Source organism: Anolis sagrei, chromosome 6 (assembly GCF_037176765.1).
Source record: "Anolis sagrei isolate rAnoSag1 chromosome 6, rAnoSag1.mat, whole genome shotgun sequence".
In the NCBI taxonomy this organism is placed as follows: Eukaryota; Metazoa; Chordata; class Lepidosauria; order Squamata; family Dactyloidae; genus Anolis; species Anolis sagrei.
Window position 1 is genome coordinate 46,254,132 of NC_090026.1, and position 17,555 is coordinate 46,271,686.

At 39.8% G+C, this 17,555-nt stretch overlaps 1 protein-coding gene across 6 annotated transcripts in view; it reads left to right on the forward strand.

Annotated features, from left to right (window-relative positions):
- The window catches only part of FMNL1 (formin like 1), a 112,998-nt gene that overhangs the window by 82,033 nt on the left and 13,410 nt on the right, over positions 1–17,555 (forward strand). For all 6 annotated transcript variants that reach the window (XM_060781174.2, XM_060781177.2, XM_060781178.2 and 3 more), the window contains 9 exons: positions 4,568–4,642; positions 5,390–5,500; positions 8,240–8,389; positions 9,401–9,526; positions 10,269–10,530; positions 12,012–12,353; positions 14,725–14,849; positions 14,944–15,146; positions 16,395–16,629. In XM_060781174.2, coding sequence (XP_060637157.2) covers positions 4,568–4,642; positions 5,390–5,500; positions 8,240–8,389; positions 9,401–9,526; positions 10,269–10,530; positions 12,012–12,353; positions 14,725–14,849; positions 14,944–15,146; positions 16,395–16,629 — 1,629 coding nt within the window. The remainder of the gene's footprint in view (positions 1–4,567; positions 4,643–5,389; positions 5,501–8,239; positions 8,390–9,400; positions 9,527–10,268; positions 10,531–12,011; positions 12,354–14,724; positions 14,850–14,943; positions 15,147–16,394; positions 16,630–17,555) is intronic.

Consider the following 17,555-nt stretch of genomic DNA (forward strand, 5'->3'; position numbering starts at 1 on the left):
CTTTGTTTTAACAGATATGAACAGTTGGGTGCTCAACCCAGACTTGGGCTTCGAACTTGTCACCTTTCAGTCATCAGTGAATTATTGCAGCTGATTAACCAGTTGTGCTACCAGCCCAGCCTGATATATTTATTTTAAACCATTTTGACTCATTAGAGAGTAACAGAGGTGTTTTTGTTTGTGGGGGCATCACCTCTCAACAACATTAATCAGTCTTATGTGTGTGCCCTTTAGAGATGAATTTATATAAAAAAAAATTTAATGAAGAGCAATTCCTAGATGGGTCAGTCCCACTTTTCAGACTAGAAAGGCAGGGTCAGAAAAGGGTAGTACCTCAGTGGCAGGTTATTGGTGATTTCCCAATTTGTGTTCCAAACTTTGACAGAGTTACCAGGTTTCTTCAAGACTATGTCAAAAAGAGGAAAAAATGTTAGCAGATGAACTATTTTAAAGCTCAAGTCCCTTGAGCTCAACCTCCGATTTTTCTTCAATCTCGCTATAGCTCCTCTCCCCCAATCTTTCTATGTCTAACTTCCATTGCACTAGGGTGGCAAGGAAAGGCCTGAAGAACAGGGTCTTAGATCCCCACTACTGCTGTGTATCTGTATTATGACTTCTACCATGCATTTATTTCTGGATAAAAGTTAGGTGCTATCCTTTGTCCCTGTGCAGCACAGAGAAACTCCACAAAGGGCAGCAAAGCATGAGTTTATCAATAAGTAAATGCCATAAAACTTACCAAAACTGTTGTGTATTAATAAACCACATAAAATGCCCAGCAAAACAGTCTGCCATTGAATCTGCAGATAGTGCCCCGCTCCCAAAATGTCTTACAACCCAGTCTTCAATATTGTTCATATTTTTTCAAGAAGTCTCTTGTTTTAATCCCGCCATAATTGTGTTTTAATAGATGTCTATGTGTTGTTACCCTATATACTCATGTATTTGACTAGAAATAATAGTCAAAAAACAATTCCTAACAAACTGGGTTGATTAATCCATGGATCAATGTGATTACTGCACCTTAAATTTTTCCTTCTCCAAATAGGCTGACAAAATAATAATAATAATAATAATCATCATCATCATCTTTATTTATACCCCGCCACCATCTCCCCCAACGGGGACTCGGGGTGGCTTACATGAGGCCAAGCCCAAACAACAAATTACAACAAAGTAAAACCAAGAACACAAACAACAAGCAACAACATCATAATTACATAATAATAAAAGGAAAAAAAGCAAGAGCTTAGTTTGTCCCTGGAAAACCCACTGACCTCCTCTATTCTCTCCACAATGGTGGTGCTTCTTGCCCTTTAGGATACCTGGGTGGTAAAATGTTGGTGGCAGCCAGTGGCAGTTGTCCCCCTGAAGTGGTAGTGCTTTCCCCTGTCCATGGAATGGCCCTCAACTTATCTACTTATCATACAAAAATCCATAATCTTGTTCTCCTAACCTGCCTTTGACTTATACATAAGGCTGTATATAAGATAGTTGTCCTGGAATGAAGATAGTTGAGCAATAGAAACATATGCCCCATGGAAATCACTGCAGTACAATTATATGGCACCCAGACAAGATGTGTACCACATCAACTCTTTAAAAATCTGAAGTTTCTGATGCAAAAACATGCACAGAAGATGGCTTAGATGGGCAGAGCACTTATCTCACATCAGGATGCATTGTCCCCTGATGTTCATCTCTTTTCCATCACTGTTACTTCCAAATCTTCAGTTCATTGCTCTGGTGCAATTTTTATATATTTTTAATTACATTTCCATGTCACTTTTTCATCTATAGTTGCCCCACAGAAATAGTTTATGATAATTAAAAGCAGTGAAGTGCAACTAGAACAATCCAAATAAAAGAGTAAATAACAAGCACTCATAAAAGACAATCAAAAATATCTCTGAGCAGCATTCAGGGGCATTTATTTCCTCTTCATTTTATTACTAGTGTGTTTGTGAAATATGGCCAGTTACTTACACATAGTGTACTTTGGGGCATTCACACTGCCAAACAGCTTGCTTGTGCTAATAGTAAACTCTTGTAAGGCTGTAATTCTATCTTGTTTGAAAAGTTAATCGGCATGGAGGGTTTGAAGTCACAGGTGGGAACTGGGCAAAATAGGAACGGCCATCCCCAGGGGAAAACTCCCCCGTCCAAACTTCACTCCAGTTCATTGCCCTTCCCTAGATCAGGTATCCATTGTAGGCAAGATGACATTGCCAGCAACAGTTGTAATCGGAGGAGTAATAACAAGGTCTTCGACCTGAGGAGAGTCATGTATATATAAGCAGTGCTATGTAATATCATACTTGTTGGCACACACTTCTTGGGAGTTCTCAGACATGTCTCTATTGCCTCTTATAGCAATGTGTGTATTTTCCAAACAAAAACAGTACAAATATATGCATCTTAAGTAGACTTTACCCAAACCTGTAACTGAACAGCGCAAAATATTTGGTGCTATACATGCAGTTTACCTCCATCCCTTTCTCCTCCCTTGACCGTCTTCCCACTTTCTAAATGCAGATTGGAAGCTCCTTTTTTCTGCCCCTGCAGTTCCCCTCGCAATAAATATATTTATATTCCACCTTTCTCTTGGAATGGGATCCAAAGCAGTTTACAACAATCAATAATAAAAATCAGTTCAAATCTTATTTTAAAAAGTTAAAAACTAATAAACTATCCCATTAAAAAGTACCTGGTTAAAAACACAGGTTAAACATAATTGGAAAAGATAAAAGGACAGAATGTCACTTTGGAGCACCCTTCGACCACTTGATTTAAGAATCAAAAAGCTTGATTCATATATAGTATTTTCAGTGTACAGCATATCCCACACTGTGTGTGTGTGAAGTGAATCTTCCATCATTTGTGTATAGAATACCATGAACTTTAGCTAACATTGTCCAGGTAAAAACAGTGGTACATAATTATGCACTAAAATGAATGTTTCATTGGGCAAGACAATCAAGTGTTACTGGTATGAAAAAAAAAAACCAAATCTCCCTTAGGTACAAAAAATTAGTTTAAAACAGCCTTCCAACACTGCCATCTCTGGGGAACCTGAATATCAAGTGTTACTGGCGGGAACGAGAGAGAGGGCCTTCTCGGTGGTGGCCCCCCGGCTGTGGAACGCTCTCCCTGCAGACATCAGACAGGCGCCCTCCCTCATGTCCTTCCGAAAAAGCCTCAAAACATGGCTGTTCGAGAAGGCATTTAATTGAGTGCTATAACAATGTGGTAAAGATGACTGGAATGGAACAAGATATATGAGACTGGTTATGATTCCACTAAGAGACGAAGCGGATTTTTAGCGTAGTTTGTAATTGTTGTAATTGTTGTATAGTTTATATGTTGTTGTAATTAGCCTTTTGTAAATTGTCTTTATATGTATTGTACACCGCCATGAGTCGCCCTTAAGGGCTGAGAATGGCGGTTAATAAATGCATCAAATAAATAAATAAATAATAAATCACTGTAATGATGCAATGGGGAAAATATCTCTTAGAATTCTCAGCACCCTCCTTCATAAAACTGATGTTCCTTTGAGGAAGTCGTGGCCATTTTTAAAGACAATATTGGGACTGGCATCCTGCAGGAGGTGAAACACAACAGAGAATATTAGTTTGGCAGACACAGGAGCTGGCAAGTAGTCAGGTTGGCCAGCTGGCAAACCAAGAAATAGAAAAGCAAGTACAGGATAGTCTAATGACAGCTTGGGTGCTTTCCATGACAGCTTTGTCAGACTATATCACCAGGCCAGGGTCAAGAGGAATTTTACCAGGACTCCATAGCTTTGGGAGATTTGGGGCCAGTCTTCTGTATCTCAGACTTTTGGACCCTGCCAGGTGGTGCAGTCTGCTACAATGGCAAAAGAAAATAAAGAAAACATTTCAAAATCAGTCTATTCCTGATTTTGAAATATGGATAATTGAAGAACAAGTTAAACAAATCACATATACACACCCACAAGTTATTTAAAATGGTTAATTTCCTATCCTGTTTGCTTCAGAACAGATAGTTCATTCTTTTTTTGGCAGAAGATCTGTTGTGGGGGAGTCTGAATGATAGTTGGTAGGGCCATAAAAGCAGTATTTGATGCCTTTGCCAATCTCTGCTTCATCCACTGAGGCACAAATGGATAGCTGTGGCCTTCCCAATATTTTTGGTCTACAGCTCCCATCAGCTTTAACCAGAATAGTTCATGGTGAGGAATAATGGGTAGCATAGTCCAAAAGCATCTGAAGAGCTAGAGTTGCTAATCTTTGCTTTAGGGTTGGGTGACATCCAGGGAAACAGTCACTTGATCTCTGTTGAACCATTTGGTTCAGTACCAACCTCTGACCATACACTGTTCTGGTGTCACTGTGTCGTGTAGTACATATCTGCCCAAATCCTTAATAAGATCTGGCAGCCAGAGACATCATATGTGATTGAAATAAAACATGAAATAGATTAAAGACACATCAGTAACAAGGAGAAAAAAACAGTATCCACTCATATTTAAGTACTCTTTGGTGCCAAGTCTAACTAACTGCTTCTCTTTCTCCCTTTATAGGTTTGTGGTGAAAAAAATCGCTTTGAGAAGCTGATGGAATATTTCAGAAATGAAGACAGCAACATAGATTTCATGGTAATGAAAGGGCTGGAGGAGAAAGCTATAGATGTGTTTCCTTGCCCACAGTTGGTCATTTCAGCACTTCCTGATCCATACATGCTCAAACAAAAGCAAGACAAAATTTTCTGCCATAAAGTTGCCTCCTCTAGCTCTCCAGAATTGTTCCTGTGGGTTTCAACAGTTGCTTAACAAAATTGTACCACAATATGGAGACAATTAAAACAGTTAAATCAGACCTCACAACCTCTGAGGATGCCTGCTATAGATGAAGGCGAAACGTCAAGAGAAAATGCTTCTAGAACATGGCCATACAGCCCGAAAAACCTACAATAACCCAATTAAAACAGTATTTTTTTCAGTTTGATGTATTGCTCATGCTGAAAATCATGGCATGAGATGAAAATACCAACACCCATGAGCGACTAATACTAGATTAGAGAGACAAAAGAAAAATGAAAACAAGGAATGAATTACAAAAATGTGTTGCTTGTGATTTGTTAACTTTCACACACTGATATTTAGCATTGTGTGTATGTGAGTGTGCATGAATGCATGCATTTATATATCTAACATGTGAGAATACAGCCAAATATATGAATGGGAATCAAACAAGGAAATGGCATTAAAGTAATCTGTGCTAAATTATGTCCAACCGTCAAAAACCTGATTGAAAAATTGTTGAAGGATGTACTTCAGTCTCTGGTGTAATATGCATTTTTTCTCTCTCTTCTGTCACAATCCTGTTCTCTTCCTGTCATCCAGGTGGCTTGCATGCAGTTCATCAACATTGTGGTTCATTCTGTGGAGAACATGAATTTCCGTGTCTTTTTACAATATGAATTCACGCAGTTGGGATTGGATGAATATCTAGAGGTAAGAAGGATGTTAAAGAACATTTTTTTGGTCAGCTAATGGTTGCTATTTTCAATAATCTTGATTTCTGTAGCAATCTTGAGGTGCATGCCATTTATAATGTAGAGAATCTTCCAGAAAGCCTGAATCAGATCCCACCCCCTCCCTTGAAATATGCAGCACTAAATCTATTGAGGAGTGATTTAATATATTTATTTGATTTCTGTATTGTTGACAGTTGATAATTTTATCTGCTGTATAAATCAGAAGTTTTCTCAAAGAATCAGAAACAGATGAACTTGCATATTTAAGTAGTGAGGAAAATTCAATGAAATCCTGCTCACAGAATGCTTTCGTAATATTACTAATCAAAATAAATTTCTCCTTCCATTATGTTTTGTTGTATGATTTCAGATTTTGATATGAAGAAGTAAAGAGAAAAATCTGCCACTATCCACTTTCTCCATACTATGCATAAGTCTCTCTTCCTGTTTTTTCTTTGCTCTTTAAGCCAACTTGCTTAACTTGGGTTAAACAACTATAACTAGATAAGTGAATAGCCTACAAGTCAAACTGGGCACATGGCACAAATACAACAGCAGTTATATCTAAAATCAAAGTTGTTTCTTAGAAAGAAATTGGTTGGATCGAGACCCACCAAAAATATGTAAGACAGTATGTCACTCAGATCTACTTTGCCCACTTGTGACAACTTTGATTTCATATTTAATGCTGCTGTATTTATACTGAGAGCCCAATTTGCCATGCAGGCTATTCACTTATTCAGTTAGAAATTGTTAATTTCTGGTCATAAGTAGTGATGGTTCTGGTTCTGGAGTGTGTGTATGTATGTATGTATGTTGCTGTGTGTGGAGGGAGGAGATTCACACTTCTAGGACATAAAACAAGGTTGTTTTTTAAAATGCCTTTTAAAATATGGTTTTGTGATGACATTCATATGGCATTTTATGAAAATTTGAAACCATTGTCTGTATCACCCATTTAGCTGCTATAGTCATTAATTCAGTAAACAGTAATTGTGGGAAAGGGTGACTTTCCAAATAATAAGGTCCAGCTAAACCAGTGGTTCTCAACCTGTTGGTCCCCAGGTGTTTTATCCTACAACTCCCAGAAATCCCAGCCAGTTTTCCGGCTGTTAGGATTTCTTGGAGTTGAAAGCCAAAACATCAGGAGACCCACAGGTTGAGAACCACTGAGCTAGACTCAGACAATTCAAGGCAATGAAAAAGCACACATTTATAGATATGAAAACCTGTGAAATGCCTCCATCTGGTGGATCCAGAGAGGCAGGAGAGGGAGTTGTTACCGCCCTTCCCACAATACCGTTGAATATGAGTAGACTATTCAGAGACATAACAGTTTATCTCTGCAGTCTGCTTTTAATTATTTTATATTTATTTATTTAAATTATAGCCCATATTTCTTCTAATATAGGACTTGGGGCAGCTCACAAGGCCTTCAAAATCTCTCTCTCGCCTTGAAGGCGTTGTGAAGGAGGCCAGTTGGGCAGATGTGCCCCTACATCAGGCTTCCCCTTCCTGTCAGACATTCTGAGGCCACATTGCATTTGGTAACATTATAATCCACTGCACATTATACTCAAATAATAATAGTAATAATAATAATAATAATAATAATAATAATAATAATAATAATAATGTTAAGATTATTGATGTCGCCATACCAGGTGACAGTCACATTGTGGAAAAACAACTGGAAAAACTCAGCCGTTATCAGGGCCTCAAAATTTAACTTCAAAGGCTCTGGCATAAACTAGTACAGGTGGTCCCAGTGGTAATTGGCACACTGGGTACCATGCCAAAAGATCTCAGCTGGCATTTTGAAACAATAAACATTGACAAAATCACGATCTGTCAACTGCAAAAGGCCAACTTACTTGGATCTGTGCGCATCATTTGAAAATACATCACACAGTCCTAGATGCTTGGGATGTGTTCAACTTGTGATTTTGTGATATCAAATCCAGCATATATATCTCATTTGCTGTGACATACTGTATTTTTGTGTCAGTAAAATAATAACAACAACTTTTTTTCTAACCCGCCCTCTCTCCCCAAAAGGACTCAGGGCAGCTCCAAAAAGACAGACATTCGATGTCTCATACAATATAAAACAACATCTTAACATTTGAATAAAATTAAAAAACAGATAAAAACAACCTCGACAAGCAAATAAACTATGGCCTCATCAAATGCATTAAGCAGTTAAATTCTATTTAAAAATAAGAGTATGAAATCTAAGAATATACAATGAAAGGTGATGCTACAAATAGATGGATAATAACAGGGTAATCAGTCGGATAGAGACCATGAAATATTTACTCAGCTTCCTCTACATAAGCTAATGTACACAGGTATGTTTTTAATAGCTTTTTTTTTTAGAGGAGAGGAATAAAGCATTGCCTCTCAAGCTAAATTTTCTTTTCAGGCTTATCATGAGGATAAAAATATAATAATTCCCATATAGGTATTGTGGAAAGTACAATAGATACATAAATACCCCTTAAACATAGGTAACCATCCATACATCTCATTCATGAAGAAGAAATATGTTCTGGACAACCAGTTCCCTAGTCCACTCCCTAGAGGTGCATTTGCTGAAATTGCCTGCTGCACTCCATCCATTGTTGCCTGAAGCGAATAGTTCCCCTGAGCTGCATAACAGAACAAACCCAGACCCTGTTTTAAATGCTGAGATCTCTCTCTTTCTACTCTTCAGAGGCTGCGCTATACAGAGAGTGATAAGTTGCAGGTGCAGATCCAAGCCTACCTGGACAACATCTTTGATGTGGGTGCCCTGTTAGAAGACACTGAAACCAAAAACGCTGTTCTGGAGCATGTGGAGGATTTGCAGGAAGAAGTTGGACAGGTGTGGAAGCTGGCCTAGCCCCCCAACCACTTTGGGGGCAAAGCACCTAAAATGAATTGGGCTGGGGGGGGGGGCACTATACTAGATGAAGGATTTGGCTGGTGAAGAAAGTCCTTGCGTGGCGATAAGTGGCAAGGAGAATGGGCTCCAAGTCATCTGCGCCTCATTCCTACATGCCATATTTACAAAGCCCATCCTTGCTTCATAGGGTGGGGCTGCTCATTTTGCCCTCTTACACATGTGCTTGTCCCACTTTAATCTGCTTTTAGTTTTGGTCCTTATGAAATTCAGGGGCTGCTCCACTGATAGGCAAAGTAAGCAAACACTAAGGGATATGAAATGGATAAAACAGCATATGCAAGAGGACTATTCTGCACCTTCTAAGCTACTATACTACCCTCGAGTGTGTAGAGCAGAGCTTTTAAAGGGTTTCATTTTGGTGATACACTTTTTTGATTTGGGTCATTTTGCACCACAGGAATTTTGGAAAATTATATATGTGTCCGTATCACTTGTAAGAGATACAGACACATACATGAATTGTATGTGTCTGTATCTGGAAAATTAGAAGTTAAACAAACTACTTGTAAGAGATACAGACAGATACATAAATTGTAATAATGAAATGTAGGGGGACACAATATATCTCATGTATATTTTTAAAAATATATGATTTATATAATAATAGCATATATGAGGATTGGACTAGATGGCCCCTGTGGTCTCTTCCAACTCTATTATTCTATTTCCAATATTTTTGTCATTTCTCATGTTTATGTGACATACTTACACACTGCAGCTAACAAACTAATGTGTCACGGCACACAGTTTGGAACACTCTGGTGTAGAGTGTGCTGCTTTGCCAACAGACTGAAATATATTTTGGTTTCCAGTCCGGCTAGCTTTTTGTACACAGAATTGGGAAGAGCAGGGGAGGAGCATCTTGTCCTTTGTTTCAAGCATCAGAATGTCTCAGGCCAGCTTTGATCAAACTAATGCTCTTTTTCCCAGCTCACAGAGAAGCTCCAGGATGCGGAGAATGAGTCTTTGGCAAGGGTTGCTGAGTTAGAGAAGCAGCTTTGCCAATCACGCCGTGAGCTGGAGGCCTTGAGAGCTAGAACCACAAGCAATGAGCAGGTGAGCCGGCACTGGGGGAAGAGACTGCGTGAGTTGTCGAGAGTATAGTAGGAGAGTTCTATTTAGTCAGATCAAGGATTTCCACAAGGAAACTAATGGGGAGAGGTCTACTAATGGTAGCAGGAACTGGTGACAAGAATATGTGTTATACATTTTCCCTTGGGACAATCATAGCAATATAATAATAATGCATTATTTACATTGTAATAATGCCCATATCTACTTGTGGCTTGAGGTGGAGTACAACACGATCAAAACAAGTTAAAACAAAACACTATTAAAACACATACAAGAAATATGCACAGATAGAATGTAGATTAAAATTCACTGATAAAATGCAGGTTAGAATTCACAAATGAAAAGTGATTGGATAGGCCTGCTGGATCAAAGTGGAGAAGTGGAAGAAAACTATATCTTTCGGTGGAGGGAACTGATAAAAGTAGCCGTTCTGATCCCTTTATACCTGATGGGAAAAAAGGAATTGCTAGTGAATACTCGGTGGTCCTCTATTGATCCTCCAACCAGTGTAGCTACCCAGAAAATGCTATAAGAGTGAGAGAATGCTAATCAGTAAGAAGTGAAAAAATGTGTTCTATTCTATTCTAATGTTATGTTCTAGTCCCCATGTTGGGAAGAAATGTATGATACTTAGAACCCAGAAAAGGTCCAAGTTCCCAGGGTTTTCCATTAAGGTTTAATGATTTTCTAATCTCCCCCCCCCCCCCCCACTATTATATCTCAGAGCACAGAGGAGCAAACTAGCAAAGTAAATGTTCCAAAGGGCCCCCCTTTGCTACAAAAGCAGTTATCGCAAGGAGCAGGAGAACCCCCATTGCCTTCTGCCTTGGAGCGCAAACTAGAGGAGCTTGAAGATAAGGGGTTGATTCGGATCTTGCGTGGACCTGGTGGTGATGCCATTATGGGTATTGAGATCATCCCAGTCATTATGGATGCCACAGCAGCCACCACCATTACTATTGAGGCACCTTCATCAACCAGCACAGGTATTGTTTCCCATGGAAGAAGGTAGACGCTGGCTTTAATTCTTTTGATGCACTGGCAGGCAATCTGAGCAGTCATTGTGTGTTTAGTCTCTGCTGGGCTCTGCCACATGAAGAAGCATAGGGAAAGTTCCACATTTTACAAGCTCTCCCATATGGAAGTTGTTGGGTGAGTGGGCTTATTAACAAAAGACCCTCTCCATACATGCACAGCAGAGTAACTTATCAGCAGCAGCGTGACCCAGCACCAGTCGCCCAAGTGATACAAAGAACAAAAACACACAGACCAATGTTATCTCTTCTATAGGAGGTTTTTCTTTGTAGTAAAACAATATGGTTGCACTATTTACAATAACAAGGTTTCTATAACACAAATAAATAAATACATAGTAGTTTTACACACAGCAGCCTTTATACTGGAGCTTTAAACATGAGGCTTCTCTCACAGAAGCTTCTCACAGACTGAGATTTACCTCACACAAACTGAGAATTTCCCTCACTGAGACAAACTAACACTAACAGGCTTCGGCCTATTCACTCTCCTCAGGAAAACATTAGCTTTGGCTCTCTAACTCTAACAGGCTTCGGCCTACAAACTCTTTCAGTGCTTGATTCACACTTTTGTAATCAAAAATACTCTGTTAATATTTAATATTTCTGACAGAAATACTTCTCAGTACTCAACTAGATGTATTAGGGGAGGAAAGTGCATTTTTTAAATGGGAGAGCACTCACTGGTAGTGTGAAATGACACAGTCCAGGAGCATCTACCACTAAACTATGTTGGCGGTTTGTGTCCTTGGGTACATCTACACTGCAGAATTAATGCAATTTGGCACCACTTTTACTTTCATGACCCAATGCTATTTATTATTTATCGAGTCATCATGCTATTATTTATCGAGTCACCCAATACTATGGAATCATGGGACTAGTTGTCTTGTAAGCTTGGAACTTCACGAAACTACAAGTCCTAGGATTCCATAGCATTGAGCAATGGCAGTTAAAGTAATGATAAACTGCATTAATTCTACATGTAAAGCCATGGTTTGGAAAACTTTGCCCATGCTGACTGGGGCAGTTCTTGGAGCTATGGTCTTAAAATGTTCCTCTTCAGAATTCTGCATTATTTGTATGTTATGAGACATCTCCAGTCATTATAAAGAAAATACATACCTTTTTTTCTATAAGGTACGGCCACTCAATTTTAATATTCTAGATCAGGCATGGGCAAACTTTGGCCCTTCGGATGTTTTGGACTTCAACTCCCAGAAATCCCAGCAAGCTGTTAGGCTGTTAGGAAATGTGGGAGTTGAAGTCCAAACCACCTGGAGGGCCAGAGTTTGCTTATGCCTGTTCTTGAATATTCTGTCAATTATCCCATGCAATTTTCAACATCTTTACTGGAAAGTGTAAGCTGGAGGGTTTTGTTTTTATATTCTATAGAATGAGGAGATAATAATCTGTTTCCTTTGTTGTTCCAGATGTTCCTTCACCATCTGCATCGCCTGTCCCTCCAGCTGTTCCAGAAATCCCACCAGCACCGCCCCTACCCTTCACTCAGGATAGCAGTCCTGTGATTGTCCAAACTTCTCAAACTTCTCAGGAAGAAATCTCTCTTCCTCCTCCTCCTCCACCTCCCCCAGCACCACCTCTTCCAGGGGTCAGTGATCCTCCACCTGCCCCACCGCTCCCTATGGCTGCGACTGCATCCCATCCGCCGCCACCACCACCCCTCCCATCAGTGAATGGTCCAGCTCCTCCTCCTCCTCCCCCTCCTCCCATGGTGGAAGGGGTGAATCTGCCAGGAATCACTGTTAGTTCAGGTGAGTTACAGCTTCTTCCTTGCCTTCCAATTGAGGAGGACATTATGGGTCAGTGGTTTGAGCATTGGATTATGCCTCTAGAGACCAGGTTTATATCTCTGGTCTGCCATGAAATCAACTTAGTGGCAAGTCCTCTAGACCAGGCCTTCTTAAACTGGACCAGGCCTTCTTAAACTCCACTCGCAGCCTCTTTCCACATGATAATTGTTTATGCGACCTTGGATGTATCGGTATCTAGAATAAATATGAAGTCTAACACTGATAATAAATCAGCATTTGCAAAGTTTGCTAAACAGCCTGATTTTCCATTTTATGAAATACAGCTGAAGCATTTTCTGCAGAGCCCACTGTAAACACCCCACAACGGACTGGTGTAAATGTCTGAAACAGCCATTAAGTACTGTTCAGGAAAAAAATACTGTTGCTAATTTTTTACAACTCTAACATTGGACCCACAGTTTAAGAACAAGGGCTACTTAAACCTTTTCCACTCATTACCCCTTTCTGTTCGAGAAATGTTTATGTGACTGTGTATATAGGTATATAAATTAGGTATAAAAATCAAATATTTACTGATAACACTATGTAACAAAATTTGAAAAAAAAATGTTCCTGGTTTGAAAGTGTTATTTCCTGTTTAATTGTGAGTTATTTGCTTTGAAAGTAGTTGTTCTACTCCAGAAACTTCATTTTGTGGCTGCCACAAATTAGGTTGAATTGTCTGAGACTCAATGACATATTCATTGAAAAACTGTAGTAAAATTCCCCCAAGGATGCCCCACAAAAACAAAGTTTTTGCAGTTTAATCATCTTTTCCGATGTTTTAAAGATAGACCCAATTAGAAAATGACATTTATAATCCAGGAATAAAAATCATGTTACTGAGAGCCCTTCTAGACAGGCCCCAAAATGTGGGGACTGTTGAGTTTTTACTGGGGGTGTCCAAATGACGCCTCCAATAAAAGTGAATTTAATTTGGAAGAAATCAGGGAAACCCTGCTTCGTTCCAAATTAATTCGATACCTGGTAGGACCCGGATCTTAGGTAAGATCTGAGCCTTACTAGGTGTGGGCCCTGTGTGGATTGGACCTGTGGACCACGTCACATGATCCTCAGGCCGAATCCACAGTCATCTTGGTTTTCCGGGCTCCAGGAGCCCAGAAAACCAAGAGGGCACCCACCCTCTCCCCCAAAACCACAAAAATAAGTTCGTAAAATGTTAAACAACTTACCCAGCTGCCATTAAGGTAGTCCTGGAGTCCTCCTGGTGCATAGAAATTATGTGCCAGGAGGGAGGGAGGAGCAGTTTTCCTACCCCTCCCTGTGTCCTGGTTCATCATTTCTGTGTGCCAGGAGGACTCCAGTACTACCTTAATGGCATGTCTGGGTACCATATCTGTAATTACTGGGATGGCATCTAGGTACCCTGCCCAGGTAAGCCTTGGTTTCGGTGCCCTTGTGGGGACAAAAACTCATGTTGAAGTGGATTTTTAAAACCCTCTTCAGTGTGCATTTTACCCCTGTCTGGAAGCACCCATAGTGTAAAAATCAGCATTATAAGCATTCTTCAACAGGCTGATTTTCCTTTTTGTGTAGTAGAGCTGAAGCATTTTCTGCAGAGTCCACTGTAAACACTGCATATAATTGCTAACTAATTTGTTTAAATGGGTGATATTCAAAAATGTTCTGCACCTCCCAACATTGAGCTAAGGGGGTGGGAGCCACATTTAAGAAGCAGGGTTTTAGACAAATTTTACCAAGAAAATCCTGTGATAGCTTTGCTTTAGGATTGTCATAGGTCACAAACAACTTGAAGGCACACAAATAGTGACAAATTTGTCTCCAACAGGGTATGTAATTGGCCAATTCAAGCCATTTTCAGGAGCCGAGCTTCTTTTAAACCTGTTTAAAATGTGCATGTAAACAATCTTAAATTGTATATGCTTGCTGAGATTATAGTATGCTTTCTCTCAGAGCTGCATGAAAGGGAGGATAGTATCAGATTTTATCTTCACAGAAATCCTGTAAAATATTTTATGCCAAGAGTGAGAGAGGTGTTTCTGAAGTTTGCATATTTGTATCCAGGACTCCATAGTTGCTGCTGCTGCTGTTGTTAGTTATGATCCCGCATTATTTCAGCCACTCTACTGGATCCAAAGGGTGAAGATTTCTAATACTGTATTTAGATTTGGTACCCATGATTGCTAGGCAACTACAACCTTAGTCAGTGCCAGATTGACCATAGCTGTTAACTTTTTCCTCTCCATGCCCAAATCTGTGAGAAGGCCCTTTATTGTAGGTAAATTGGGAAAGGGGGACTCTCATTTGGGATGGATGTACACAAGCTCTCACGGACGTTTTCTTTTGTCAGCTGTCAAGATCAAGAAGCCAATACAGACCAAATTCCGCATGCCTATCTTCAACTGGGTTGCTTTGAAGCCAAACCAGGTCAATGGAACAGTCTTCAATGAACTCAATGATGAGAAAGTCCTTCAGGTAGTTTGGGATGAGTTCTGTCCTTCCTTTATTTCTGTTGATTCCCATTTCCTGTCAGGCCAGTATGGTTATCTCTGACTTCTTCTTGTCACAGGAGTTGGACATGAATCACTTTGAGGACCAGTTCAAAACAAGAGCACAAGGCCCAAGTCGAGAGTTTGGTGCCGTAAAAGTGAAGGTCTCCCAGAAAGCCTCCAGTAAAGTGACGCTGATTGAGTGCAACCGGGCAAAGAACCTGGCTATCACACTCCGCAAGGGAGGGCTTCCCATCGATGGCATTTGCAAGGCCATTCAGACGTGAGTAACAGACTCTGAAATATTTTTTTATCAATACAGTTCCCCAGCAGCGCTGGTTGAGGAAGTCAAATAACACAAAACATCTAAAGTGTTAAAGTTTCTCCACTCCAGTTTAGGCAGGACCTCACATTATTATGACTACATCTCTTGGCAAAAAAGCTCTGAAGATAACCCAGCTGTTTTGTACTCAGATCATCAGTTAATTTATCTTAGATCTGGTTCTCGGTAGCCTTAGATCTTTTTAAAGTAGTGAAGCCATGAATTGTACCCAGGACTTCTGTGTGCAAAGCATGTGCTGTACCACAAAGCTTCAGCCCCTCATGTTGTGGCAGAATGTAAAATAAACAACATGTATTTCACGTCTGATCAGCCCACACACTGCCATGACAGGGAAAGAAAATATGCCATGCAGGTGAACGGCAGTTTACTCTTCTTAATTCAGAACAACATATGTACAATATTATCAATTGCATCAACTCACTTAATGTCCTTTCAGAGAGAATTTAAAATGGTATTTCTTTGACCATATGAGAGACTTTCTTTTCAGCAGCCAAGAAGCAAATCAGTCTTTCTCCCTGCTTCCCTCTGAATGCTTGCATAGCTCGAGCCTGAACAAAATTGCAATAGTATCCAAAAGTTCCAGGCTCAGCCATCACCCCATGCAGTGCCTGAACAAACAGCTCAATGCATCTTATTTTGCAGTTGACACACACACACTGACTGATTGCAGTTGACACACACACTGGACTGATACTCCAACAATGTTTGATTGACAAAAGAGCTGAGCTCTAATATGTCTAGTCTCAGCATGCAGACACATATCCGCTTGTTTCTTGGCCCTGTCACTTGAAACTAAGACTAAATTTTATTGTCCAGTTTGTTTTGATGTAATGGTTAATTGCAGCTCCATAAATAATCTTTGAAGTATTATTTTAGATACTGTTACAAAATTAAAGCTGCCTCTAGTTTCCCCCTTGTGACACAGGGAAGAGAGATTGCTTTTCTAACATTCACTTTATTAATCTAATATTTATTTATACACAGCTTTTTTCCAAACTGGGACACAAGATGGCTTACAAAATAGTGAGAATTACAATAAAAGTACATGTAGTTAAAAACAGCCAAAAAGTTGGTATTAAAATAGTATCAAATATGAATAGATATAGTTACAGGGGAGCAATTAAGAAAACCTCGCAGTCCTTTGCCACCGAACTGATTTGTCCTCTGGCCTGCTTTACTCCCATTCAGATATGACCTACAGTCCCTCAGCCTTGATTTTCTGGAGTTGCTGATGCGCTTCATTCCCACGGAATATGAGCTCACAACAATCCGCAAGTATGAGAAGGAGCAACGGCCACTGGATGACCTCTCAGATGAGGACCAGTTCATGATCAAGTTCAGCAAAATCCCCCGACTCACTGAGCGCATGAACATCATGACCTTCTTAGGCAACTTTGGAGACACTGTACAGCTCCTCCTGCCGGTAAGGGACTGAAACAGGAACCATATAGGAACTAGGATGAGGAGCTATATTCATATATATGCTAGGAAACGATGCTGAATTCATCTGTAACACAGAGATAAAAGATGATACAACGTAGTGTATTGAAACAGCATATTTTTTTATAATGTGTGATGTTAAGCAAACTTCTTCAGTAGGTGAAAGACAGTTATCAGCTTGCTTAGTGTCAACACTGTGGCTCCCAAACTTTTCTCAACCAAATGTTTTGGAATCCAGTTCCCAGAATTCATGATTGCTGCATCATGTTAAAATATCAATACTTAATCTGATTATTCAAAACTCTGAAGTTTCTTGATGAACGAAAAGTAGAAATTAAAGTTATTAAATGCAATATTAGGGAACTCATGGCCTTTCAAGTTGGCCTCCAGTTCCCATCAGCTCAGCCAGTGGTGAAGGATCAAGGGAGCTGCAGCCTGAAAACACCTGCCAGGGCACATATCTCCCATTCCTAATCTTAATGTTGGGTCATTGCTTTGGTCACCCATACCATTCATTCTCAAATTCAGATTCTGACTGTACTGCATAGGAAAATTTGGTTGGAAGACATAAAATGTGAACTTGACATCAGAATTCCAAATTTACAATAAGTGCTACCAAAGTTAATCTCAGTGCCAGGATGTTAGGGTCGATCTGGGTCTGGAAGTAAAAGGCAACTAACAAAGCAAGAGATGATGATAATGATGATGATGATGATGATGATGATGATGATGATGATGATGGAAAATGAACATGCAAAAATACTGTGGGACTTTCGAATCCAGACTGACAAAGTTTTGGAACACAATACACCAGACATCACGATTGTGGAAAAGAAAAAAGTTTGGATTATTGATGTCACTATACCGGGTGACAGTCACATTGAGGAAAAATAACAGGAACAACTCAGC